We start from the raw sequence: 26,954 nt of genomic DNA, 5'->3' as shown, positions 1-26,954 counted from the left end.
TTGCTTAAAACAAACAAGAAGTCTTATTAAACTGGCAGGTAATAAATTTGAGTTGTGGCAAAATTACCTGTTTGGTTGGAGAGACAGACTTGAGGCCTTCGTCTCGGTCGAAGGACATGGAGAGGGAAGAGGAGTGGGAGAGGTTACTCTCCTGACTAGGGCTGCGAGACAGGCTGGTGCAGGTTGACTCAAAGCTCGATTCCCCAGATGAGTGCTCCATATCTGCCAACCGCAGCCTCTTCTTCTTGGGTGGGAGCTTCTCCGATGGCATCTGGGAGAGGGTGTCACTCCTCTGGGGAAGCTGGAACTCCTCCACATGCTGCTGCTTCTCCGGTTCCTTGGTCATCGGAGTTTCGGTATCCTTATCAGGCTTGTCTGGCTCCTCTGTAACCCTGATCTCAGGAACTTGGATGTTGGGCTGTCGGACTAATTTGTGCGGGATGTGGTATGGCTGGCCAGGAGAAGCTGCAGCTGATGAAGAAGAAAGGGAGGCCAGATCGCTGTCGCTTTGTTGGTGCTGTTCCATGCTCTCCGTCCTCAGAAGAGTGGACTCTGGACTCAGGGCATCTTCAAAGATCTCATTGTCAGACTGCTCAGAATACTGACTGGATGGAGCTTTATCCGATGGATGATATCCTGGCTGCTCAAAGGACTCAGACTTGTCAAAGGAATTAGGACGGCTGAGGGAGTTTGTGTGCTGGATGACTGATATGACATTCCCTGCTGCCTTCCTGCCCTCAGAGTCAGTAAACAATGCAATGTCCTCTGAGCACATGCTGGCACAAGTATCAAAGCTGTCAGATAGGCTGTGAGTGCTGTGAAGAGAGCCCTTGCCTGTCGGAGTGGCTCTGGACCCATCAAGACTATTTTGCTTGAATTCGTAGTCCACTGAACCACTGCAGCTACTGTCACCGTGACCAGGGCTGTCCTCGTCTTCCCCGACACTCGGCACTTTTCTCCTTTTTCTCGTGGCCGTTTCTTGCCCACAGCCAGTACCATAGGGGCTGTGGGCAATGTGCTCTGGGACTCCTGGGCTGCGCTCTGCAAATTTCGTACCCAGCGACGAAGCAAAATTCTTGGACATGTGTCCATAGCCCTCGGGCTCTCCTACGTGGGATTCATTGGCTGAATGTTCAAATGCACTCTGTCTTGTGAGTCGAGGGTGACCTGGTGGGAAAAACACATCGTCTGGTGCCACCATGTTATCAAAGGATTGGCTGCGATTCCCTTGGGGAACACTGAGGTTAGGAGGGGAAGAAGTTGGCATGGAGTTACTCCGAATCAAATGTCCAGAATCAGATGGAGGCTCCAGAAGTCCTGTATTGCTTTGACAAGGTCCAGTTGGATACTGCTTTGGATCGCCGGGGATTCGTACATCTCCTCTGAAGGAGATAGGATCCTCAGTGATCTTCCTCATTTCTATAATAGCACCTGATTGCTTTAAGCTAGCCAGGCTACTGGGATCAACCCCTGCCATACTCACTGTGATAGACTGCCTGGGTCTGGAGCTGGGTCGGTTGTACCAATTCCGACCAAACATAATCTCTTCATATGTCTTAGCATTAGTATTGGGAGGGCTTATCTGCTGCTCTGCACTTTCGGAGCGTGAAAAGTAACCAGAGTCTGTGCTTTCTTTGTCATGAGGACTAAGGAGGTTAAGGGACTGAGACATGGCAAAGTCAGAGTCCTGCTCTTTCTTCTCATTCGGCCTCAAGTGCTGTTTAATGGTGGGAGAGTCATCAAGTGAATGTGCTTTCCAAACAGAATGCGATGCCAACATGTGGGATGCCTTCATGTCATGAAAGGGCGGGCACTCCATACCCGTGGACGGTACTCTCCCAGTCTTGGGAACGATAAGGATAGGCACTTTCATAGATCCCATGAGCAACTCTTCAGCTGAGTCTGCATATGCTGGTTCTGCACCACCTGCACAAGGAAAAGCACAAAGTTACTCGTAATATATGTTCTAATATAAAAACGCATGAGCACACACAGTACAGATGATATAGAATAAAAATGTGCAAATCGAGCACTCATTTGCATGCATTCATGAAAATTTACAAGGTATACATTAAACGTTTAATGTGGTGACATTTTCTTTTAGAAATGGGTCTTGTAGAATTCAAAATGACCTGTATTCTTGTCCGAGTCAAATGAGATCTGCGGGATGGGACTATCTTTGTCCGTCAGCATTGTGGAGCCCTCTACGCCTTCTTCATCTGTGTCCGTACTCTGCTCTCCATCTGAGTGGACCTCGGTCTCGCCCACTGGGGACGCCTGGTCCATGTCCCCACCGCGGGCCATGGCTAACTCTGAAAATGGTACGAGTCCAGCTTTGATAGCATGGGCATGAGATTTGCGATGCTTGTAAAGGTTGCTCTTGGTTTTAAAAGAAAAGCCACAGGGGACACAAGGGTATGGCCTTTCTCCAGTATGTGAACGGATGTGCTTCTTCAAGACGCTGGGCTTGGCACAAGCTCGGCCACAGTAGGGGCAGATGTACTTACCAGGCTTTTTTGGCTTTTGTTCTTTTTTGCCATAGCCCTCCTCTGCAGGCTCAGGGCCTGATTGAGAATACTGTCCAAAGGAGCTGGGTAAGCTGGGAGATTTCTGTCTGGGAAACCTCCCTGCACCGCCCCCATGTGGGTGAGTGTGGCCTGGGTGTCCTACAGTGTAAAGATCATCTGAAGGCAGCTGGCCCGCAAAAGGCCAGGCGTGAGGCTCGAGGCCTGGCTGGGGTTTAGCTCCTGAGTGGAAGCGCTCAGGTTGGGGATGTTGAGGGTACAACTGACCCGGCTGGTAGGAAAACCCCCGTGGAAACCCCTGAGCAAAGGGCCCTTGGGGGTCTTGAGATGGTGGGCCTCCTCTGACCCCAACCTCAGAGGGTCCAGATAGCAGCTTTCCAGAATTCCCTGTGATTGTGTACTTTTGCTGAGGTGCTGATCCTCCAGTAGCACCACATGGCAAACTCTCACGGTGCTTCGCCTCCGGGTCAGCAAAAGTGCTTCGTTTGGTATTTGCAGAGGGTTCTGACTCCCACTTTCGGTGCAGACGTGCCTTGTCTTTAACTAGTTCCTTATTTATGCATTTCTGCTTTTCGGCTGCTGGTTCACGAGCCTCCATTTTTATGAAGCTCTGCTGGGGTTTAGGTGAGATGGGGAGAGAGGGGTTCGGTAAGGGGAGATGGATGGGTTGATGTCTGGAGGGTTACAAGGTCCAAAAGCTACCAAGCATGATAGCTGAACAAGTTGCCGACACGGTCACAGGCGAGGGAGGTACCCATCCATTGCTGAAATAAACTGATTGTAGAACCAAGAGAGAAATGCAGAAGGGAAACTTTAGTGGACAACATCAGAGACGTCTCTCTTTTGCCATTATTTTGATGAAACTCAGATCTTTGAGGCAGATGAATCCTTGAGTAATCTGGAAAACAGACAGACAAGTATGAAACAATGGAAGTAAACCATGGTTTACAAAATGGTGCAAAGACAAGCAATCAATACCAACTTTCTTTGATGAGAAGATCTTCTATATGCGGCTGTCTGAAGTCATTCGGTTATCTCACGGAGAACGACCTGCACAAAAACAAAGAAGAGGCGAAAAACTTCATTACTTTTCTCACCCAAAATACAATTATCTAATTCATTGTTATCACTCAAGCTGAAACACGAAATCTTCCTCTTGGAGATAGGTCTATTGCTGTTTTCTGTTACGAGCTATATCTAGATTCATACCATGTACTTTGTTGTACAGAGAACGCTCGCCGGGTTGTTAAGTACATGCCTGATGTAAGATGTAAATGTCATTGATTGCTCAGTTAGTTTCTTCAGGCTGGAACTCGTGTGTGCTGTTTTTTTTTTTTGCCTCCTCCATCGCTGTTTTTTTTTCCTCCCTCTTTCCCTCCTTTCCTCCCTCCTCTCTACTGAGTGAGTCACCGATGAAAAGCCAACCCACGCTGTTCCTAAAAAGACACAAAGGCTTATAAATAGCGCCGTGGAAGTGACGTCGGAGTGTCATAATGTGTGTAGGCGTCCAAAAAGGCCGAGCCGAAGAGCACCATCAGCTCCGGCACCTTTCTTTCCTCTCGGGGTATCATGGTTCGACGCTACCCTGTATGTTCTCGCTTGAAAGTGAGGCGCGCGCACACACACACACACACACACACACACACGCTCATGCACACACACACACAGAGGTAGATGCAAGGCTAGCAGGCGCTGCAAAAATTGCAGAAGACAGATTGTATACATGTGTGTTTCCGTTGTTTAACGCTCCTTAACCGCATCAACACCTGACTGCTTAAAAAAGAAAAAAGAAAAAGAGCAGAGAGCTGCAGAGCCCACAAAAAACATGCCTTGCTTAGGTTGCAGTTTCGTGCCGCACTTCCTCATTTTGGGGGTTTAAACAACCTCCACTGCACTGTGATTGCAACACACGCACACACACACACAGTGGCCTCAGTGCTGGTAAGCAGGGCTCAGTGACGTGTGCGTCTAGGGGCCCAATGTGAAATCTATAAATAGCACGTCAGGAAAACATGCTTTATTCTTAGCAGCAGAGACGTTAAATTTGGGTTACCTTGTGTTTTTCAAAAGTGAAACCCTTCCCATCCTAACTCTGTGACACACGCTCACACACACACACACACACACACACACACACACACACAACACTCACACAAACACATGCCAGAAACATTATCTCAGACTTGGGGCCATGTATTTGTCTTTTCCATGGTGTTAACGGTTCAAGAATGTGGTTTGAAGTGACTCCACTGTGAGGCAACAATAGATATTTAATTCAGTATGGCCAGCATGGCAGTCAGGATGAGGCTGATTAGGAAGTGGCGTGTCAAGCTCCAGTCTTCGGAGGAAAAGCAACTTTTTATTTTGTGAATAAGACCTTTCAAGTGCAACAGCAATTCAATAGTCTGTGTGGTGTTATTAAATTACCCAGAAACACTCCACTGTCTAAGAACCGAGGCTGCTGTTGATGTCTGCAGCCAAAACCGGATGAGCTGTTTTCCAAAGCAGAAATATACTGAGAGTACCTGGTAAGAGCAAGAGGACGAGGTCAATAAATGGCAATTCAGAGTTAACAAAAGTATCCTGGGTGAGACGAGGTTCAAACAGGGGTGTCAAACATAAGGCTCGTGGTCAAAAACCGGCCTGCGAGAGTCTCTAATCTGGAACAAACAACACAACAGTGAGACTCAAGTTGAGATATCAGCAATGCTGCCGTGAAAGATAGCTAGCTAGCATTAGCCTCACAGCCATAATGTCAGGGTGAGTTTGTATAAACACCCATAGTGCAACAGCAATAGGAGTTATTTTGAGATTTCATTGTACGTTGTACCAGAAGGTTTCATTTAAATTGGCTTTATGTTGGAGATGATGGTAATTTTCAATAGAAATTGGCAAAAAATTAATTAAGCATTGGAATACAACATGGTTTCCATGGAAACAACAACTCTACTACAGTCGGTTTATGACCTTTGGGTATTATCCGAGCACTTGTAGACATTATATGTGCGGCCTCCTGCACCTCGTGGTGTCTTTACACGAAAGCGTCGTCTCAGCTTCACCCCCTGACCGCCCGAACGCAACGCTCTGACCCAAATAATTCCTGGTTAAACTTCTTTTGAACCTTATGTAAGGTGAGAGGTTTTGTAATGAAAGTTTTTGAATGGTCCCAGTCTGCGGAATGAGTGGGAGCCTGTAGTGAATGGCTTACATAAAGCCTTATTCATACGTTCACCGACACAACCTGCCCCAGTTCCTGCGCGTAGGAGAGACATAGCTACCGGCGTTGCTTGTATATATGCGAGTGTGTGTGGGGGAGTGTATGTGCCAGTTGTGTGTGGGCCGGCAAAAGGGCATGACGAGACGCCCAAGTTGTAGGTAGGTCACAACAAGACGCATTCAGAAGCTACACTCAACGGTAAAAATAGCGCGGCGTACACACTCAAAACACAAAGTGATTTATCAGGATGCTTTAAATATCCGGCGTTACTCAACATAAGGGAGCAAAGATCAGCTCGGCTTTCATAGACGTGGAAATAGATCTCGCCGTGTTTTATACCCGCTGCATAAGAGACCAAGGTTTTTTGTGTGTGTGTGTGTGTGTGTGTGTGGGCATATTGAATGGTCCTCCTTGCTCCAAAGCCTGCCTTCGGTTATACAATCGCAGGCAGACGGCTATAAACAGAGTCCCATCAAGCACATTCACAAGAAGTCTGGATGTGGAATGGACGAGTGGATCGACAGTCGGTTGCTTTCTCCAAAAAACTGAACCGTTCCGCGTGGAAAAGGTTGAATTGGTCCATCAAGTCATTTGCACTGCTGTCCATGATGAATGCCGTCATTAGAGGCAGACCCTGTGGCTCTGGGAAAATTAATAAGTGTTGAGTTGTAGCCAAACCTCTTGGTATTGTGCTATTTTTAGCGGGAGAGGGAAGGTCCTTCGCACCTATCAGCGTGTTTATTGTTGGACTGATGGACGCCGCTCTGCAGGTGGTCAAACCGTGACAAATCCCGCAGATGAAGGTTCACCGGGTGCCAAACTTCGTAATCGCTCCGGCAGTTTCTGGTTTGATCTGTGGCAGGGATCTGAAACGAGGCGCCAATCCGGCCAAACTGGTGCAAAAAGATTCTGAGAAATCTTTGATTTCCTCACTGATTTGGACGCAACACAACACTGAGACCCAAAATGTGTTTGACACCCTTGTTTTAAGGATCATGCCTCACTTGGTTGTCCCGATCCCGATCGGACTCCCGAACCACCTCAAACTGGCGTGATGTGGAGGCGTAGTGGTTCTATTTCAAGCTCCGCCCACATGGTCAACGTCAAGCACAATGCTCTAATAGTAACTGGCAGATTTGTTGTGTAATTGCCGCCTGTTTGATCATCTGGAGGCAGAAATCAGAGGTGATCGAACACCAGAGCTCTTAACCTTCCAAGAAGAACATCGATCGGATGTTCAGAGGCTGCAGTTTAGTTAAAGATCCAATCCTACAACACACAAGTCACATTTCTCAAACAATAACTAATAAAAGCTCTAAAATATTGCACTTTTATGAATGAAATCTTCTTGAGACAGCACGCAGCCTTTCTGTATTTTCAACACAACCGTCCCTTCAGACTTCTACAAAATTCAAATTTATATCATTCCATTATCTCAATCGTCTGCAGCGTCCCAAAATTTACCAAGACAGATGTTCACGGGACCTTATTCCACTGACAGGAAGGAGGCTGAAAGGGGGAAGAAGAGAAGTGAGCTGCCAGCAGGTATGTACAAGTACACTCACACGCACACACTCACACACACACACTCGGCCAAACCCAGGAGGGATGAATACTGTGTGGGCAACGACCGTGTAGTCCAGGCTGACGAAACAAAGGCCTGTGTGTGTGTGTGTGTGTGTGTCTGTGTGCGTGTGTGTGCGTGTCTGTGTGAGAGACTCCGTGAAGTGTGTGGGAGGCTGTTCAGTCCGGAGGGCCGAAGCGCTCTCCCGCTCCCTCTTTCTGTTTCGGTCCATTTTACCGGGCTCCACTGGAATGACAGGCGGGAATAATGTTGCCAAAATGACAAGATAATAGATCAACATTTGTGCAAATCCCCTTCACTCCCTCTATCACTATCAGAGTGTGTGTGTGTGTGTTTATAACACACACAGACAGACACACACTCCTAATAATCCCTCTCCTACAGTGTCTTGTTCAGATATGCAGCAGATAAGCCTCTCATTTACTTTCAATGAGAGAGCAAGACCAGACCAGAGGGGTGTGTGTGTGTGTGTGTGTGTGTGAACTGTTGGTCTGCATGCAGTAGCCTGTATGTGTGCTTGTACATCGTGTGTGTGTGTGTGTGTGTGTGTGTGTGTGTGTGTGTGTAGAGGCTAGTTATTCTTAAATTGGCCCACCAGGGTGCCGCATGCCAACTGGAATGGTTGGAATTCCTGTGAGTCAGAACCAGAGAGAAAGTGTGTGTTTGTGTGTGTGTGTGTGTGCCACTGTTCTTCAGTAGTATATTACATTAGTAACGGCGGAGCTGCGAGCGGAGCAAGAGCTGTGTGTCGGTTTGTGTGTTCGATGGTCTCCCATACAGGCTGTGAAGGAACAAGTAAAGATGAAAGTTGGTGAAGGGAGGAGAACATTAAACACTGTCGAGACCCGAGTTCAAAAAGTCTGGAGCTTCTAACTGAAGAGTTCCGAAACCCTGTTAACAAAAATCCTCCCAATAAATCACTGGAGTATGTTTAAGAAAAGCGTAATCACACAGAAGAGCGGTCCGCTCTCCTGCCCGCGGAGCAGTGGAAGTGTGTCGGAGCGGAGATAACCGATCGATACTCTGTGAAACATGGAGGCTGGAACAACTTGGCCGTCGGAGAAAACACAGCGTGTCCATTGTGACGAGGGAACGTGTGGCCCGGTGCAACAGCGTGACTCACTCGGTGTTGTTTTGACACTTTTTGGACACAGACGGATCTCTGTGGCACGGACAAACGAGATCGTGTTCTGCTCGGATACACGGACAGTGCAGCACGCCGCGGCAATACGCACTCCCGTGTTCCGCGCTACACTGTAAAACGTCAAAAGTATCAGCGGCTGCTGCCCTCAAGTGCAGGCGGTTTCACAAGAGGGGATCTTAATCACCTTCCTCAGAAAACTGCTCATCGTCGCGGTGGAGAGAAATCCCCAGATAAGCAGAGTTTTCAGTCTGTCGGCTGTTTGGCCTTACAGGAAATGTTGATGCAATGTAATGTCTGCTGATTAAATCAAGTTCTGTTTTGGTCACGGCCACGATCAGGAACCAGCCGGTGGAGCCGTGACTTACTGAGACCCCGTTTATACGACAGTGTTTCAGGAGAAAACCGAAAACTCTGGTACATGTTGAGGTTCAGCAGGAGTGAAAAAGGGGCAGACCGATGTCAAAGGAAGGCTGGAGCTGGGGAAGGATTCAGGCATGTGGCAGAGCATCACGCATGCAGGGATTGGACACACACCTGCAGTCACACACACAAAGACCCGGGCTCATGTTTCTGAGCGGTAGGCGAAGTGTTCTGGTACTTTGGGTGGTCAGACGCTCGGTAAATTATTCAAACACGTTACTAATGGTTTCCATTCAGTGATTAACCACTTAATGCACCCAGAAGAGGAGGAGGAGGAGGAGGAAGAGGAGGAGGAGGAGAGGCGGCTGAGGGCAGCTGGCGCTCCGGTTAGCTCTCTGGCTCCGCTCGGTTTGGCCCCAACTGGACCGAAACCACACACACCTCCATTAAAATCCCACCTCTGCTTTACCTGGAGGGGCTCGGGAGCAGCTGGAACACAGAGCAGGTGATGGATCTGGTGAGAATTAGAGCCTTGGCTGGGAAAACGGCGTTCAGAACGCCCTGAGTGAAGGTCAAAGTTCAGAGGAAAGCATGATGTGGCTCTGAAGGGCCCATCTCACTGCCAGAGAGCGTGGCGGTGACCGTCAACTAAAACCACCAAGTCCAGAAGAATCTGGACTGGGAGTCTTGAAACTCTGGAGGAAAGAGCAGCGTTTTCACAAAGTTGCATTGTCTTTGGTTCAGAACACTCGAGGGAAGGGAGAAAAAGTCAACACAGAGATCTAAAGATTCCTAACTTTGTATTTTAAAAGGTTCAAAACTGCTGTTAAAAGGCCAAAAAAACAGAGAAACGTTTTATATTTATAGCTGAGTCAGCAAAGCATCATGTTATACTATGCCTGTTTTAATTCTCCTTTGTCAAATTCACATGGATATTTACCAATTACGAGGAAAGAAACTAAAAAAAAAAAAAAAAAAAAAAAAACGCCGTCTGACGTAGTAATTACAAAGTTTACGTACGTCTTGTTTAAATAAAATCCCAAATTGGAGAACAGACCAAACAAAGTTTGCTGCTGTCTGACTGGAAAAAGAAAACATAATGAAGCCGTCGCACCGTAAAGAGGTGTTGTGGTTCCACAGGATTATTATAATCTGAGCTGAAGTCGAAGAAAGGGACCAAAAAAAAAAAAAAAAAAACCAACAACAAAAAAGCATCTCGTTTAATTTCTGGGTGAAAACAAACCCGGCGTACGTGTGAACCACAGGCAGGCCGAGAGCCGAGTTAAATTTAAAACATTTTAAGACCTGCTCTGTAAAATTTAAAGCCAATTTCATCCCGCTGCCAGAGGGCGCTTTTTTTTTTTAAATAAATAAAAACACACCCGCTCAGCGGTTATATAACAATCCCTGCTTTCTTACTCACACAGGTATGAGTTTCACGCCGCGTCTCGCCGCAAATTAAAAAGTCCTGTGTGAATTAGGAGGAAATCGGAACCCGCCGCCTCCCCCACTTTCCCACCGTGCCCTTGAGCAAGGCTGCCCGGGCTTAAGCCGGTGCGGCGGGAGGCTGCGGTGGAAACCAGGAAGCTCCCAGCGTGAAGCCGGTGCAGGAAGGAGGCAGGTTCAGCCGCTGGTTGCAGCGTTTGGAGAGGATCTCGCTGCGTTTCGCCGCCTTCTCTCGCTCCCGCTCACCTACAATAAAAACCAAAAAAAATAAAACCCGCCTTCGATTTTCTGCTCTTCACGTCCCACATTTCCTGAAGAGCGTTTTCCTGACAGCCTCTAAAGAAAGAGCCCGAGCCGGCTGCCGTCACCTCGGGGTGATCTGTGTAGGTGGTCGGAGAGCTTTTCCAGTCCAAACCCGTCCTGCTTTCAGTTCTGCAGGAAGAAATCAGCCTTTCTGCCTTTTTTTTTTTTTTTTTTAAACAAAATCTATTTTTTTATTGCTTTCCAGAAGGTTGAGTGGCACACTGGCACAGTAAGAAGCTCTCACTCTTTGGATTTTGCCATAATCTGAACAATCAGGTTGAAAACAGAAAGCCCACAGGAAACCGAGGGGTGGTTTCTGCTCTCGTCTCGCTTCCAGAGGGACGGCTGGGAGCTTCCCGCCTTGAGTTTGCACGTTCTTCCTCCATCAACATGACAGACACACTGAAACCAGTGGAGAAGTTGACGCTTCGCACCAAAGCCACACACCGATGGAGGCAGCGTGCACATGATTGACCCCTAAACCTGGGATTTCCGCCCAAAGCCAAATATCTGGACGTCTAACCAACGTGTTTTTGGTCCCCAAACTTGGTTTCAGTTGCAGATGGTGACCTGGCGAGCGTCTGAATCCAGCGCTGCGCTTCGATGTGGCACCGTCACCGTTCTTTATGTGTTTTAGTTCATTTATGTTTCACCCCACGGATCTGGACTCCATTTCCTCCACTGGGTGGAATCAGGAAAACAAACAGGAGTTCGATGAAATGGTAACATATTTAGAAAATTGCAGAAAACCAGCTGTTTGCCAGTGTGACTCTATCCAGTTGTGTTTCAGAAGAGCGGAGACAGAAGCAGCTGCAGTCAAGTAGCACAAAGGTTTCAGCGTCTCTTCATTCAGTGGCACCAAAGAAAAAAAAAAGAAAGCTCTGCCACTTTCTTTCTTGAATTGGCACTTATGAACATACGAAAACACAAATTGGCCAATAAAGCGCCGAGACAAGGGCCAGTTAGAGAGTTCCAGTCTGAGGCTCGCTGGAAATATCCAGGAAGGCTGTCGGTGCTCCGCCGCAAGCGCAGGAATAGGAATCGATTCTTTCATGGAGCGAAAGTATCAACTTGCAGAACTGTCGTTTTGTCTGTGAGAGCTCACGCTGTCCGTCGTGTGTGTGTGTGTGTTTGTGTGTGCGTGCGTGTGTGTGTGTGTACACACGTTTTTCCATCCTTGTGGGGACCAAATGTCTCCACAAGGACCGGAAATTGTTAGACCGTCATGAGACAGGTTAGTTTTACCTTACTGATGATGTGTTGCTGCAATAGTAATCCTGCTAATAGTAGTAATAGTAGTAGTAGTAGTAGTAATAAGTAGTAGTAATAGTAATCCCCACACACACACACACACACACACACACACAGACCAATAATATCCATAACACACACTACATTAACACACAAGGATGTGCATATTTACATACATGAACATGCATGTGTTATGAAGGGTTGTGCGCACGCACACACACACACACACACATACACACACACACACACACACACACACACACACACACAGTTGAGCAGACGGCTTGTGGACAGTGACATACAGCAGGTAGGAAGTTAATTATGCTCCTGGATATTTCTGTCAGAATATGAACATGTGTGTGTGTGTGTGTGTTCGTGTGTGTGTTCGTGTGTGTGTGCGTGTGTGTGTGTGTGTGTGTGTGTGTGTGTGTGTGTGTGTGTGTGTGTGTGTGTGTGTGTGTGTGTGTGTGTGTGTGTGTGTGTGTGTGTGTGTGTGTGTGTGTGTGTGAGAGAGAGAGAGAGAGAGGGAGAGTGTGTGTGTATGTGAGAGGGAGAGTGTGCCCTGAATAGAGTAAATGTGTGGGAGGTGGCAGCACAGGCAGGTTTGCTGAGACAGGATGTGTGTGTGAGTGTGTGTGTGTGTGTGTGTGTGTGTGGGAGGGAGGAAGTTTTTGGTGTGCCAAGGTTAGTTTTGCCGCTGCTGAGTTTCTGTTATAAAAGCCTCCGTTACACAACGGAAACACTTCAGAAGTGTGTGACGGCTGAGCGGTCCGGCTTCACGCCGGTCACCATGCAGCCAGTCTCCTTCAAACGCCGCCGCCGTGTAGCGCTGCCACGCTGAGCAGACTCTCAGACTGCTGGCCTCTTCTCCGCCGTCTCCAGCCGGCGTCCGCAGGTGATGCGTGGGACGGCTGGAGTGGGGTTTCACTGAGGTGAGAGCAGAGCTGCAGTTTCCAGAGGTGGAACGCTGCTTCGCTCTCTCTCTCCTCCACGGCCAGCAGACTCCTGTGCTATCAGGCCAAAGGAATGCGTGCAAGGTGTTTTCATTAGTCTCATAAAAAAAGCGGGGAGGACGGCCCAAACTCTCTGGAACCAGGAGGACGGATTCAGCCGGGGGGGGGGGGGGGGGGGGGGGGGGGGGGGGGGGTGGAGCCAGAACATCCTGTAAATTTGAATTCTGGAGTTTTTCTTTGATGTGGCGCAGAGTCTGATAATGTGATGAAAATGTCCATATTTACACAAAATCAAACTACAGCGACTGTAAAATGATAACAGTCTCAACATAAAGCCAGTTTTATTGAAACCTTCTGGTGCAAAATATATTGAAATGTCCAAAAAAATTGCATGTTTTCACAAACTCTCCCTGACAGCATGGCTTAGAGGCTAATGCTAATTAGCTAGCATAGCTCAGATTAACAATGGCTTGAAACCGTTTTTATTTCATCAGTTGGACAACCCCGATGTTGGAATGCTTTCTTCTTTGCTGCGTTGAGACAGGTGCGGTGTTTTTGAGCTTCTGCTCTCAGGTCGATGCTGCTCGCAGTGTTGGTGCGTCGTTGGTTTTGACCGACTCGCCTGTTCACACTGTGGCAGAATCACCACTTCTGCTCGAGCAAATGATTTGAATGCTTAAAAAAAACTGTGTAAAAAGCAAAGAAAGCGACCCAATGAAGCGTTTTAACCAGACGAAAACAAAATTTCAAACGGTCATAAAAACCTGTCATGGGAAAATCGGATAAAAGAGGAAATATGGCAGTTCGGGGAAATATTTCCAACCTTCAGACACACAGCAGAAGCCCGCAGGGTCTTAAGATGGTAAACACAGGAGGAGGGTCTTGGTTTGTTTTCTAGTTTTTCTTCTAACAGCTTGAGGAGTAAATCCTAAAGCAAGTGATGGAAACACACCAGCAGCAAACAAAAGTTCCTAAATCGCATGGAAGATTAAAAAAAAACCCACTGAGGAGCAATGACTGTCTGATCCCAGTCGATGTGTGTGAATGGGTGATTGCTGAGTGATGTCGGTGTGTGTGTGTGTGTGTGTGTGTGTGTGTGCGCGCGCCGGGGTCCGACGGTCCTGAGAGCTGAGCTCACTCGCCGCTCCGTTTCAGCGCCGTCCAACGTACACACTGACGTGAACGTGTGTGTGTGCGCACGTGGTTCCAGGCCCAACATGACATGCAGACTGATACCATATTAGTCCTGGAAAAGAGCCTCCGCTGCCGAGTCTTCTTTATGTCCCCCGGCAGAGAAAACAGGTTATTTTGAGTCATTCGGCAGGAAACCGTACGGTGCGGCGCAGGAAGGAGGCGCCATCTTTGATGTTAGATGAAAAAATGACTCTGACGTCGCAAAGTGTTTTCTGATTTACTCCCATTTGTTTGCTGTTTTGCCTTAATTCCCGCCATCTGCTTCACATTAAAAGGCTTGGGGGAGCTGCGTCAGGGATGCTCCTCCCTGGAAGGCTTTTATTGTGAAACCTGTAAAGGAAGTGTTGGGTTTCATGGACGTCAGTCCGAGTGGAGCGAAGCTACGATGTTGAATCCAACGTCAAGCAATTCCTATGAGGAGGGATTCGAACCCGGGTTCCAGTTGTAGGGCAGCGATTCAAACTGGAGTTTTTGTCTTGTAGCTAAACTTGTTTAATAAATCGAGCTTGTTGTTCTTGCGTTTGAACCGTCTGCCCGTCACTCAGTTCAGGCTTCTCCACTGACTTCTCATCTCTTGAACACTGGAGACAGTTTGGAAAACCGAACGGCGCGACGCCGTCAAACGACCCCGAGAAACGACTCAGCGGGCCTTTAAAACGGGACCACTACTGTTGGCTCTGTAATTTTCTGTTTCTTTTCTCTTTTTTTCAGTCTTGATTTGCACACACACACACACACACACACACACACACACACACACACACACATTGTGGTTAACATGGGAAACGTAATGTGACACAGCAGGGATTGAGGCAGTGAAAGAATTCCATGTTTCATGTTCGGCGTCGCGCACACACACACACACACACACACACACACACACACACACACACACACACACACACACACACACACACAGTCCATACACTGTACCTACAGTTTTCTTTTCCTCCGCAGCTGCGGCTGTTTGACCAACATGTTTCCATTTAACAGAGAAAGCAACAAAAAAAAAAAAAAAAAAAAAAAAAAAAGAGTTGGAGAAAAAGACGGAGAAAGGGGAGCGAGGGGTGGAGGGTGAAGAGGTGAGGAAGGGAAAAACAGGCGTCCTGTTGGTGTAAATTGCCAGTGGAAAAGAGGAGGCAGTCATATTTTCCACAGGGCTGCTGGGCCAGGCTTGAAACTATTACTGAGCTCTCCCCATCCAGTGTGTGTGTGTGTGTGTGTGTGTGTGTGTGTGTGTGTGTGTGTGTGTGTGTGTGTGTGAGTGCGTGCATGCGTGTAGCTTCATTACATTTTCCACAACAGTTTGCAAAATGCAGCAGGAAGCGCGATGGACAGATGAAGGGGTTAGTGGGATTTGTTGTGTGGACGGACGCTCCCGGTTTTTCTTGTTTTACGACGCTCCGAGTCCTGGAAGGGTTTTTATGGCGTTTGGGGTTTAAAGGTTCTCCTGTGATCCGAACGCAACCAATAAGAACCTTAAAAGTTTTTTTTTTTTTTTTTTCTTTTTCCCAGAGAACTTATATAACGGCGGAGCGCCGCCACATGTCTCCAGCACGCCGCCGTGGAAACCCCGGGCTGTCCTCGCTCCCCTGAGACACTGCCGCCTCCGTCCAAACCTCTGCCATTAAACCGTCCCCGAACAAGTCGGACGAAAACTCGCTCCACTCGTAAAGAACATGGATGGAAAAAAACTAAAAATGGGAGGTTTTAAGATTTTTAGGTTTTTGGAGGCAAGTCACTTGAGCCTTTTTAATAATATATAAATAAGGATTTAACGACGACCAGTATTATGATAAACCGTGGTTAGTATTAACATTTCAAATGTTAAATTATCATTAAAACTGTGTTCCATGTTCATTTTGAATAACTCAACCAATCTGCAGAATACGCAAAAAAAATAAATAAGTAAATAAATAAATTCCTTGAAGAGAGGCCGGAGGACATGTTGCTTACTTTGTTAAAGATTTGGACTTTTGGCATCAATAACTGTTTAGAAAAACGTCATCAGCGCACAAACGGATGCCTCTTTCCCATCGGCGTGTGGTCGTCGATATGCTACAAGCTCGTTTTTTTTATCGAAAGTGTTTCTTTGGCTCCGAAATTACGTTGATCTGTACGCGCAGCCAGCAGTCATGTGGCGTTCAGGGACCGTCTGCAAATTAAACTTGTGAGCGGCGGCGGGCGTCGTACTTGAGGTCGCTCCGGAGCATGAGGTCTGCAGACACACACACACACACACATACACACACACACACACCTCTGCTGGCGCCTGTTCAGACTCCTGCTTCGTCTCAATTGAAACAAACTGCGCCGTAATTGCTCCGTGAGCGTGTTTGTGTACGCGTGCTTTCACCCAAACAGGCCCGAGTGCCCTTGAGCAAAGCTTTCTGTCTCCTCTCCACTGGAGTCTGAAGGCAGTCTGGACGGAGAGCAGATCCGAGCTGACGCAGGAATTCCAGCCACTTCGACTCATTTATACGTTTTATAAGCTCTCGGCGGTAAAATGTCGCCACAACAATCCCCGGAGTGCGTTCAGGAGGTTTTCTGTTTGGTGTAATTTACTGCCGGACTGCAGTCAGTTTGGTTTGTCGCTCCGTCTTTTGATGAATCGTTATAAAAGTCAACATGAAGGCGAAGAAAACTAAATGAAGATCCTGAAGCCTGAGAGACCAGGGCAGTGTGTCGCGCACACACACACACACACACACATACACACACACCTCTTTTATCAGGCACTTCATTTTCACACCGCTGACCTACAGCCGCACCACAACAATCCCGTCTCTTTTCCTGGACGATATAAACTTAGCTCCGCCGCCGCACAGACGTTTGTGACGCAGGCGGCGGAGGCCTCCGCACAGCGGCGGCCATTGTGGGCGCTCCGGTTCACACGCCGGTCTCCGGTTCGGCGGCGGTTGTGGAAGCCGGCGGTGCGTTCGGTGCAGCTTGTGGACTGTTTGAATGAAGGAGGCTGAAAGCGAGTGGGAGCCTCCAGCCCACAGCGGCTCTCAGGACCAGACTATTCCTGGTGTTCTGTTAAGAGCGTGTGTGTGTGTGTGTGTGTGTGTGTGTGTGTGTGTGTGTGTGTGTGTATGTTTGTTTGCGGATGATGCACAAACTTATGTAAGCTTCCTTTGTCGAACTTGTTTCCCAGTCGTTGTTTTCTCACCTCTTCTCCTCCTCACTGCCGTGCTCGCTCACCTTCCTTCTCTTCAGGAGTTCCTTTCTTCCCGGCTCCAGCCTCCTCTCGTTAAAAAAGGGCCTGCAGGCAGGTTTTAGCTGCACCTATAATGCTGACTTGGTTTTCCTCTCAGGAACCGAGTCGTCCTGGAGGCCATTTTTCACGGCGTTGCATCAGGATCCGCCGCACTGAACCGACAACACCGCTCACGGCATGCGGGGCGGATAATTACCAAAACTCTCACTTAGAGACTTCACAAACCGGAGAGGATACAATTAGGGCTTCTCATTTATGCCAGGATGGCTGACAAAGTCTCTCCCAGCGTAACGGGTCCAGGACGACCGCGGGGCGGCGGGAGACGCCCGCGATGAAGGCTGATAAAACACGGAGCAACCACGGCGTCGACACCTGAGGTGTCGGCGTTTCACCAGAGGAAGCTGAACGCCGTCGCCCCTCTCTCGCTCTCAGCAGCGAGGCGTAGCTCCCCGAGCCAGCCGGTCCTGACGACCTACTTTTCCTCATTCGTACCTCATTTCTCGCCTGCCGAACGCAGTCAGGTGTTTCAGACGGCAGCGAGACGGGACGCTCGTGACAGTTTGTGCCACAACATTAACAACAGACGTGGTCAAACTCTGAGCCCTGAATGGTCCCACACTGTCTAGAATATCCAACCCACGTGATGAGAAAAATTTTGGTTGCATTAAAACTTTCTGGTTTGAGCTTCGCCCCCGTTTCAAGTGAAAGCACGTCGTTTTTGTATTTTTCTTTCGGGAAAGTTTCATGTTAGAAAATGATGTCCGTTTACAGGCAAACGGCAGAGGCAATGAAAATGCTCCAGTTTTCATGTGGGGCCACTAGTGGGTGCTGTTTGTTTTTAGAATGAAAGCACGCACACACACACACGCATGCAGAGAGCAATTCTCTATAAATATCACCAACAGACGATAGACGACGAAGTTGGATTGCTGACAGACTGACTGTCACCTGTTTACTGCGGCCGTGGAGTTGTAATGCTGTCAAAGTTTTACGTTTTCATGAAAACACCGTTGTGTAAATGTGGCTTTACTGCCAGAGCACTCCTTCCTGTGCAGCTGGCCCGTCCTGCAGGAGCCTACACGGATCTTCTCCACACTGTTGTTTTTCTCCGCCGTGCAGAGACTTGAGAATGGAGCAGTGTGTTGTGTGGGTGTGTCTAATCTCGTCTAAGCACCGTCATTGACTAGAAACCTGTCCAGGGAGCCTTTCACCCGACGTTAGTCGGGATTAACTCCGCTCTCTGCGATTAACTCAGATCAAGGAGGGATTAATGATGAATAGATCTTCGGTATCGTTCAAATCCTCAACCTAAAGTTTTGATTTATGTCCACGTCGGAGGGAATCTGGGAAGCGATGGAAGCAGAACTTGTTTTGTTGAGGTTTCCAAGAGAGCTGCAGTCGAAAGCAACCTGCCAATTTCCCCGCGTCGCCAGTAACTTGATGTTTACAGAATAATACGACTCCAGAAGGACCGAATGACGGCTGGCGATCCGCGGGATCGGCCGACGGAGTCCAGAAAAAATTTATGAAGACGCTTTGCCAAAACTGTTCACCAGTGCTTTAATGATGGCGCCTGTTTGTAGCATCTTCCCCATCGAGGCTCTCTATTTAGAAGCAGAAAATCTATGTGCTGTGTGTGTGTCTGTGTGTGTGTCTGTGTGTGTGTGTGTGTGTGTCTGTGTGTGTGTCTGTGTGTCTGTTGTGTGTGTTTATTCCTGACACAATGGGGGCGGCGGTTGAATGACTACTGTCCCCAACACCCGTTACTCTCTCTCTCTTTCTGTCTCACACACACACACACACACACACACACACACACACACACACACACACACACCGAGCACTGCTGACTGTCCACCCACGCACCGAGCTAATCTCTGTCCCTTCACATCCGTAGAGCAGCAGGTAGGTAGGAGGTGTGTGTATTTCTGCGTGTGAGTGTGTATGCGTGTGTGTGTTCACCAGAATGACTAACATCTCAGAGTACTGAGAAGCCTGAACCCTCAGCAGTAGCGCAGATGGCTCGGTGAGCAAGCTAGACGAAGAAGAAACAGCTAATCCCACTTGATTATCGCTTGAAATTCTTCCTAAATGTTATCACAGTTTCCTCCTGAAGCACACACACACACACACACACACACACACACACACACACACACACACGCACCTGCACATAGAAGCTCGTCCTGTTCCATTTCCTGCTGCAGATTTGCATCTCTACTCCACTTTCTGCACTAGCAACTCAACGCCTTCATGTTGCAGCTGCTTATTTCAGAGCAACGTGCAAAACTCACATTTTAAACACATCAATGAACTTAAAATGCTCTTAAAATATACGCTTTTACATAATTTGAACTAGTCTGGCTTTTTAATTACAAATGGACCTTTTTGGTCACTTTAATTCTTGTTATTCAGCAGCGTTCTGTTTTATTTTATTTACTGATTTGGGACATCTTTAGTTTGATCTTGGCTTGTCTCTGTTAGTTTCTTTAAATCACAGCAGTAAGAAGCATGAGGGACGTTTCTTTGCTTGTAAAGAATTGGATTTAGCTCTCATTGCTGTAGCCTGCTAAAGAAAATCTTGTCGCCAGATAAACAATACCATCGGGGAAAAAATGGCTGCCAATTTGTTTGTATTGGAAATAAATAACCAGAAATGAGTTTCCACGATGCACTTTTTCTCCCTTATCTACTGCAGCATTATTAATATGTAAATCATGTTTCCATAACATGAGGCTGCGCATGAAGAGGAGACGCAGAGAAAAACATGAACAATGGAGAAGACGACCCAGGTGGGTTGTTATCACAGTGACGTTCAACTCAAAGTCCAGGAGGATCTGGACTGGGAGTCATGAGACTCTGGAGGAAAACACTGTTCTTGTTGTCCGTCTCCCTTCTCCCACCGTCTGCACGGAGACGCAGCCTGACGCTTTCCAAAAGTCAGTGTCTCAAACCGCTGCAGGAATACAGGAAGTTTAAAATTTCAAGTGAAAGCGTCGTCTAAAGGGAGCTAAGATGTTTGTACGACATTCGTATGCAGTGTTTTCAAAAAGTTGTCAGTGTCTGAGAATGTTCCAGCAGCGTTGTTGTGTAAACAGACAAAAAAACGCTAAATTTTAAGTTTTCCCTTGAAAGCACTGCCTTGTGAAGAAAACTGCTCACTGTGTGGTTCGGTGCTTCGGTTCTGCCAACATCAGGACTTCCTCGGAAAAGAGAACTTGACCACAATGGAACTTTCCGGGAAAATAAAATCAAAGCCAGCAAAGGGAAGTGGAGGATGATGGAGGAGAAGAATGAGGGAGAGGAAGGAGAGATGGCGGGAAGCTGGGAGGAACAATACTCCTCACAGTGGATGAAACAAAGAGAGACGGAGGGATGAAGGAGGGAGGGAGGGATCATGTGCAGAGGTCAGGTGCTTTTCAGCTTCCAGGAAAGAGAAAACAGAACGGTTCATTCAGATCTCAGCAGTGAGGAGTTTCCTTCCTGCTGCTGCTCCTCAAGCTTTCTATTATCTTCACACACATTTGTGTTTTCTCCCGTTTAAAATTAGAATTCCTGAAAATTCGGCCTGAAAACAAACGTTTTTCTTCTCAGATGATGTCGCCACAGAGACCGGGATGTTTGGAGCGTAAAACTTCACTGTGTGAGCAGCTGAAATACTGAAATGTGTGTGTTCCTCCTGCAGACGCTCCTCATTTAATATCACAGCAGATTTACAATGAATTCACCACCTGTCTTTATTGATGATCATCGAAACTATAAATGCCCAAAGGCAGGCAGCAGAGACACACACACACACACACACACACACACACACACACACACACACACAGATGACACAAGGCCGGCACACTGTTCCCATTTACTCCTGTGGTCTTTACTACTGTGTTGTCTCTCTCTCTCTATCTGTGAAGGCTCTCTCTCTCTCTCTCTCGCTCTCTCTCTTACTCTCTCTCTCACACACACACACACACACACACACACACACACAGTGGAAACCATAGGAACAGATGAAGGCGCTGTCAGCAGCACCTGCTCCTCCTCCACAGTTTGCTCTCATCCTCTGATCCTTTGTCTCTTTCCCCTTTAGCTCCCCTCTCCTCTCCTTCCTCTTCCTCTTCTCTTCCTCTCTCCTCCTCTTCTCCTCCTCCTCCTCTCTTTTTATAAAGAAGCAGACTTCTTCTTTTTCATATCTTCATTACAGTGACCTTCACATTTGATGATCGCATCACATTTCTACTCGGTTCTATGAGTTATTCATTTTGCCATGGAGCAGTGGTTTACGCTCCCGCCTCACAGCGTGATGCTCAAGGGTTCAAATACCGGCCGGAGCCTTTCTGTCTGGAGTTTGGAAGAAAACCCACAGTGGGAGAACATGCAGTTTCCTTTCACAGCAGAAAAAAAACATGCGAGTGAGGTTAAAACGGTAAATTTCCCCTGTGTGTGTGTGTGTGTGTGTGTGTGTGTGTGTGTGTGTGTGTGGGTGTGTGTGTGTGTGTGTGTGTGTGTGTGTGTGTGTGTGTGTGTGTGTGTGTGTGTGTGTGTGTGTGTGTGTGTGTGTGTGTGTGTGTGTGTGTGTGTGTGTGTGTGTGTGTGTGTGTGTGTGTGTACTGTGATGGACTGGAGGCCTGTTCAGGTGTGTCCTGTCCTGACCCACAGTCAGCTGGGTTTGGCTCCGCCCAAAACGCGATGAAAGTTTTGCATTTTGACTTGAAAACGATGTGAGCAGGGCCTTAGTGTAAGAAAAATGAGGACGTGGAAAACAGAAGGTCAGTGAGAAGAAAAACAGAAAAGATGAATAAGACGAACAAATAGAAGGTAGAATATAGACGGAAAAATAGAAGAGGAAGAAGAGAGACGTAAAAATAGTTAGAAGAGGAAGAAAACGAAGCAGAAATAATGAAACTAGTCCAAGAGAGGAAAATCAGCAAATAGTAGAAAGGAAAGATGTAGAATAAAAAGGAGAGAAAGAAGTCGGGATGGTAGAAGAACATGTGAACTTGTCCGAAAAAGTTGAATATGACGTTTAGAGATGAAACAGGAGTCTGACTTCCTGTGCTCACTGCTCTGCTGTCCCTCATCATGACTTCTTCTCGCTCCGTCACGTTTTGTGCCGACGCCACCGAGAGGAGAGACAAAATGACTTTCTTGCTCGGCACCGCCTTCGGACGGCCGCTCTCTGCCAGTCCGCCGGCTTGTGCATACAGTCAGATATCATCTGCGTAAAGCAGGATTTAATCGGTCAGTTTTGTCATGTTTGCGGCGGGTTTGGTCTGAAACGGATCAGTCCCAGATGGAAACGCTAGAAGCAAGCCACGACGGCAGCCGCTCACATCTGGAGTCCGTCTCCCTCCTCGCCGACCGTCGTGGCGTTGGGTTAACAAGTCTCCATTAACCTGCGCCGCTTGTTTATCTGTCCAGCTGCAGACGGGCCCCGGGGCCTCGCTGGCGAGCACGTGACCGGCGGCCCGTCGCCCCGGATGGAAACGCAGCTCACTGTGCGCCATATGCTCCGCAGAATGCGGCGCCATACGGCTGCTCACTTATTTATTAAGGGAAAAAAGGAAGGCAGCCTTTTTTCCATTGGGTTTAAAAAAGAAAAAAGAAAAAAAAAACCTGCATCCATGCAGCGACTCGGTAATCCAACATGGACGCCATGCTGCGTGAAGCAGGAGCCGTGTCACACACTCATGTCTCGGACTCGTAACAGTTTGAGTTTATGTCTCCAGGAAGGTCTGAAGCCCTTCAAACAGCCTCCAGATCCAGCACCAGGCAAAAAGTTTAAATCTGGAGGATTCAGGGTAAAAACCCAACATTTTGTTCAATCAAGTGGTTTTAGTGTGAGATTTTGGAGATGAGTCGTTCCCGTTCTCTTGCTCGCTTCATCCTTCCAAGTTAAATTTGGTTTTATCCGAGCTGGCTCTGAGGGACTGGAGCCGACTGGAGCCGAAGCAGGTTCGACCCTGAACGACGGGATGGCCCTCGTCTCTACCAGACGGCCTGATCGGAGCCGACGATTCAAAAACCGATGGGAACCGAAGCCGTTCATTCAGACATCGCTTAGACAACATGATCAGGAAATCAGGATCGTTCACACTTTACACTTCGTACAGTCAAACTGGGAACTTCCCGCAGAGAGAGGTAAACTTCACAGTCCAGGAGCCGAATATAACCTGATCCGTCAATTACACGACACCCATTCAAATCCCAACCAGGAAGTGACGAAAACGCATAAAACTAGCGCGTCCTGATCCGTTTCAAAGAAAGAGCTGTATCCATCGTATTCATCTATTTATACAGTCTGGATTGATTCGCCTCAGTGTGAGTTCTCTGACCTCCGATATCCCGCCATGGGAGCGACGGCACGGCTCGACCTTTGCTCCACCAAACAAAGAGAGCTGATCTTTGTGTTTGAGCAGCAGAGGGAGAGCGGGGCTCAGACGGAGCTCCATGTATCCAGCCTTTGTTTTAACACCAACAGTCTGTCTTTGTTTTTACATGGAAAGTCTCTCTGACCTCCTTCGTTCCGTGACTCTTGATTCGTTGGTTTCTCCCTCCATCGGTCACGTTCTCCGTTCCTCAATCCTTCATTCAGCGCCTCGTGTCTGCTTTTCCATCTTTCCTCCTCCGCCGTCCTGCTCGTTCGCTCGGCCTCCGTCCATCATCTCCTGTCTTTATTTCCTCCTCTTCCTCCTGCCGGTGGCTGTAATCATTCCTCACCTATTTCCCCATTTAAAGTTACACTTTTCTCTCGTCTATAGTTTTAATTAATCAGGCGACTCGTTAACGAACTTTCCCCCCTCGACTGTTAATTAATCAGGTTTCTGGCTTAATGAACAGTCTAAACTCGTTAAACCTGTTTCGCTCTTAATTAGCCTGCTAGCTCCGGGGCGCGGCGCTCCGACAGGACTATTAGGCGCTACTACGCCCTGACGGCGGCCTCGCTGAGTGTGTACGTGAGCGCACGTGCCGAGATTACCTCACTCCCTAATGGGGCTGCTCAAATATTTATAGGGCAGGAAGCTGAATGGGGAAGAGTGATAGTGCTGAGGGAGACAGCCGACACCGAGGGAGCGCAGGAGAAGACCGATGCTGCCTCCACGGCCCCCCGCTGAGCGCCCACGTCCGGCCTCGGAAGCCGTAAAGATACGGAAAGCCCAAAGGGTCAAAGCCCGGCTCGATTCTGATGGCCCCACTGGACGGACGGACAGCAGGCCAACCAGTGGTTCTACATTAACGCCATTCTTGCTCTAGTGCTGAGGGTGAATGTTTCATCCGTGAGAGAATAGAAAACTTCATGTTCATATTAAAGAGCTAAAGCTGATTGTATGAAGAAGATTTTTTATATCCTCCACATATCATGTCTGGAAGGTTGAGCAAGTTTCTGATGAATCAACATGTGGTGTGACGGGTGACGCAGTGGTGCAGTGATCAGCACGGCTTGATTTCAGGGAGTCTGCATGTTCTCCCTGTGCCTGCAAGGACTTTCCAGCTCGGTACTCAGGCGTCTCTGTAAAACCCCTTCCTGAAAACTGCTCCCATAGTGAAACACTTTTACCCCGTCTCCATGGAAACGAGGGAAAACACAACTTTCCTGAAACATTAGTCCTGTGCAGAACCACGGCCTGAGTGAACAGCTCCTCTGCTCATGCTCATCCCAGTGTCAGGACTCCCAGTCCAGGTTCTCCTGGACTTGGTAGTTTTAGAGTCGACAGTCACCGTAATAAAACGACATCAAAAAAGGACATAATTTTCAAAACGTTGCCATGTAAACGCAAAACTTTTCCAAAATGAAAATGTAAAAATGATGCATTTTCCATGTAGGACAAACAAAATTTAGAGCTGTGAGTTTTTATTTCCCCCCGTCAGAGAGGGTTAAACAGCCCGGTGAAAGCCTGGAGAGTCTCGGTAAACACGGCGAAGGCTACAGTCTCACAGCACTGAGACGCTCCAACAACACGCCTTTGGACCTCTGGATGTTTTTCATCTCATTTGGCGTCCGCGCAGTTCGAGGAATTCACGAAACACAAATCTGAGTGAATCGGAGGAGTAATTCACTTCAGATCTGCCGGGTTCTTTCTCCAGGCGGGCGAGGAAGCCGCGCTGCCAACACCGTGAGCTAATCCCACTTGTTTCCAATTCTGCTCACTTGTTTCAAGAATCCTCTGGCAACAAGTGTGAAGATCTTAAAAAGAAAGAAGCAGGAGGGAGAGACAAAGGCAGACTGCCACAAGTACACGGAGAGGAGGAGGCTGGAAGTGTGTGGAGCGAGAGAAAGACGAGTGGAGTGATCTCAGTGCCATTCACAGATCCAGCGAGAGGAGGCGAGCGAGAAGGACCCGGCGACGGTTATCTTTAGCAGCGCGGCGAGGAAACCGGGGATGACGGCATCTCCGTGGTATCCGGCCGGGGAACGAGCCGAGGCGACGACATCGCAGCATCGAACCCACAGCGAGGGGAGAGAGAGAGAGGGAGAGAGAGAGCGAAATGAAAAGAAAGACGAGGGAGAGAGGTCAGCATGAAGTCAGTGTTGAGGGACTGGGTGGAACCAGATGGGAAACACATGCTGTGAGACACACACACACACACACACACACACACACACACACACACACACACACACACACACACACAGCGTCTGATGGTGACCTGTTGACACCAGATGGAGGGATGACATTCGTCCTCCTCCCTCCGCTCCCCGTCCTTCATTCACTCCTGATTCAGCCTCGCCGCCTTCGGTTTACCGCCGTCACACCTGTGGAATTCTGGGTATTCGAGTCCCCACAGAGCTGGTAGTAAACTCCTCGCCTGTAGCGTAACCTCGCAGGAATGCTGCGCTCAAAGACACACGGGAGGCGTGGTAAACGAGAGCGCTTCACGGACGCTGCGGGGGAATTGAACCGAGCTGCTGCGGCGGCGGCGGATTGGAAACGCCGCCGGTTCGTCACCTGGTGGGTGACTCACCAAGACCCGGCACGTGTTTTGTTCTCAGCAGTTCACTGACAAGCAGGGGTCTGGATGACGGGAGGAAGGGAGAACACAGTCGACTTGACTGCATGCCATGAGGGGACGGTGCTAACCACTGCACCACCGTGTCGCTCTCTTTAGCTGCACGAAGCGACTTTCAGGCAGAAGGTACTGGGGATGAATCATGTTTAGCATGTTGCATCACTGGTGTGTGGACTCACACACTAATGATGCTATATGCTAACGAGTCTCTGGACTCAGAGACTCGTTAGCATATAGCATCAGTGGCGGCTGGTGGTGGAATGTGTTTGGGGGGCGAACAAATGGTTGCATAATACCGATTAAATAGTTAACGGAGCTGCAAAAGCAACATCACCTATGATACACACAGTTACATCAATTACAGGTACACTGTACTTTTTTAGTGCGGTCTCTCTCTCTCTCTCTCTCTCTGTCTCTCACACACACGTGCGCGCGCGCACGTACACACGTGTTCTAATCCAACTTCAACGACTGCCCACAGATACCCTGCTGTAACTGTCTTATTACAGCTGTTTGGTGACATGTAGCCAAACACGCCTTCACTCGGCAAAAACAAGGCGTCACAGTCCTTTAACAGGTCGACGTGGGCCTACCTTTATGAAAAGGAGCTCACATCGACGCCTTTCTGGGATGCGAGCAGGTTAATCACCATGTCGTTGAAGTCGGATAACTTTTGGATGAAGTCCCTCTCGATAGACAGCATGAAGAGCATTCAATCAAAGCAAATAGTCCACCTGCTTCATGCTG

At 48.2% G+C, this 26,954-nt stretch overlaps 1 protein-coding gene across 2 annotated transcripts in view; it reads right to left on the bottom strand.

Moving 5' to 3' along the window:
* hivep2a (HIVEP zinc finger 2a) overlaps nt 1–26,954 on the bottom strand; it is a 59,629-nt gene that overhangs the window by 17,336 nt on the left and 15,339 nt on the right. For both annotated transcript variants that reach the window (XM_030110608.1, XM_030110609.1), the window contains exons 3-5: nt 3,508–3,575; nt 2,133–3,423; nt 68–1,926 (exon numbers count right to left, since the gene is read on the bottom strand). In XM_030110608.1, coding sequence (XP_029966468.1) covers nt 68–1,926; nt 2,133–3,123 — 2,850 coding nt within the window. In that variant the 5' untranslated portion in view covers nt 3,124–3,423; nt 3,508–3,575. The remainder of the gene's footprint in view (nt 1–67; nt 1,927–2,132; nt 3,424–3,507; nt 3,576–26,954) is intronic.

The sequence above is a fragment of the Salarias fasciatus genome, chromosome 15 (assembly GCF_902148845.1).
Source record: "Salarias fasciatus chromosome 15, fSalaFa1.1, whole genome shotgun sequence".
Taxonomy (NCBI): domain Eukaryota; kingdom Metazoa; phylum Chordata; class Actinopteri; order Blenniiformes; family Blenniidae; genus Salarias; species Salarias fasciatus.
Note: the sequence above shows the minus strand (reverse complement) of the source record. Positions and strands in the feature narration are given on the sequence as shown.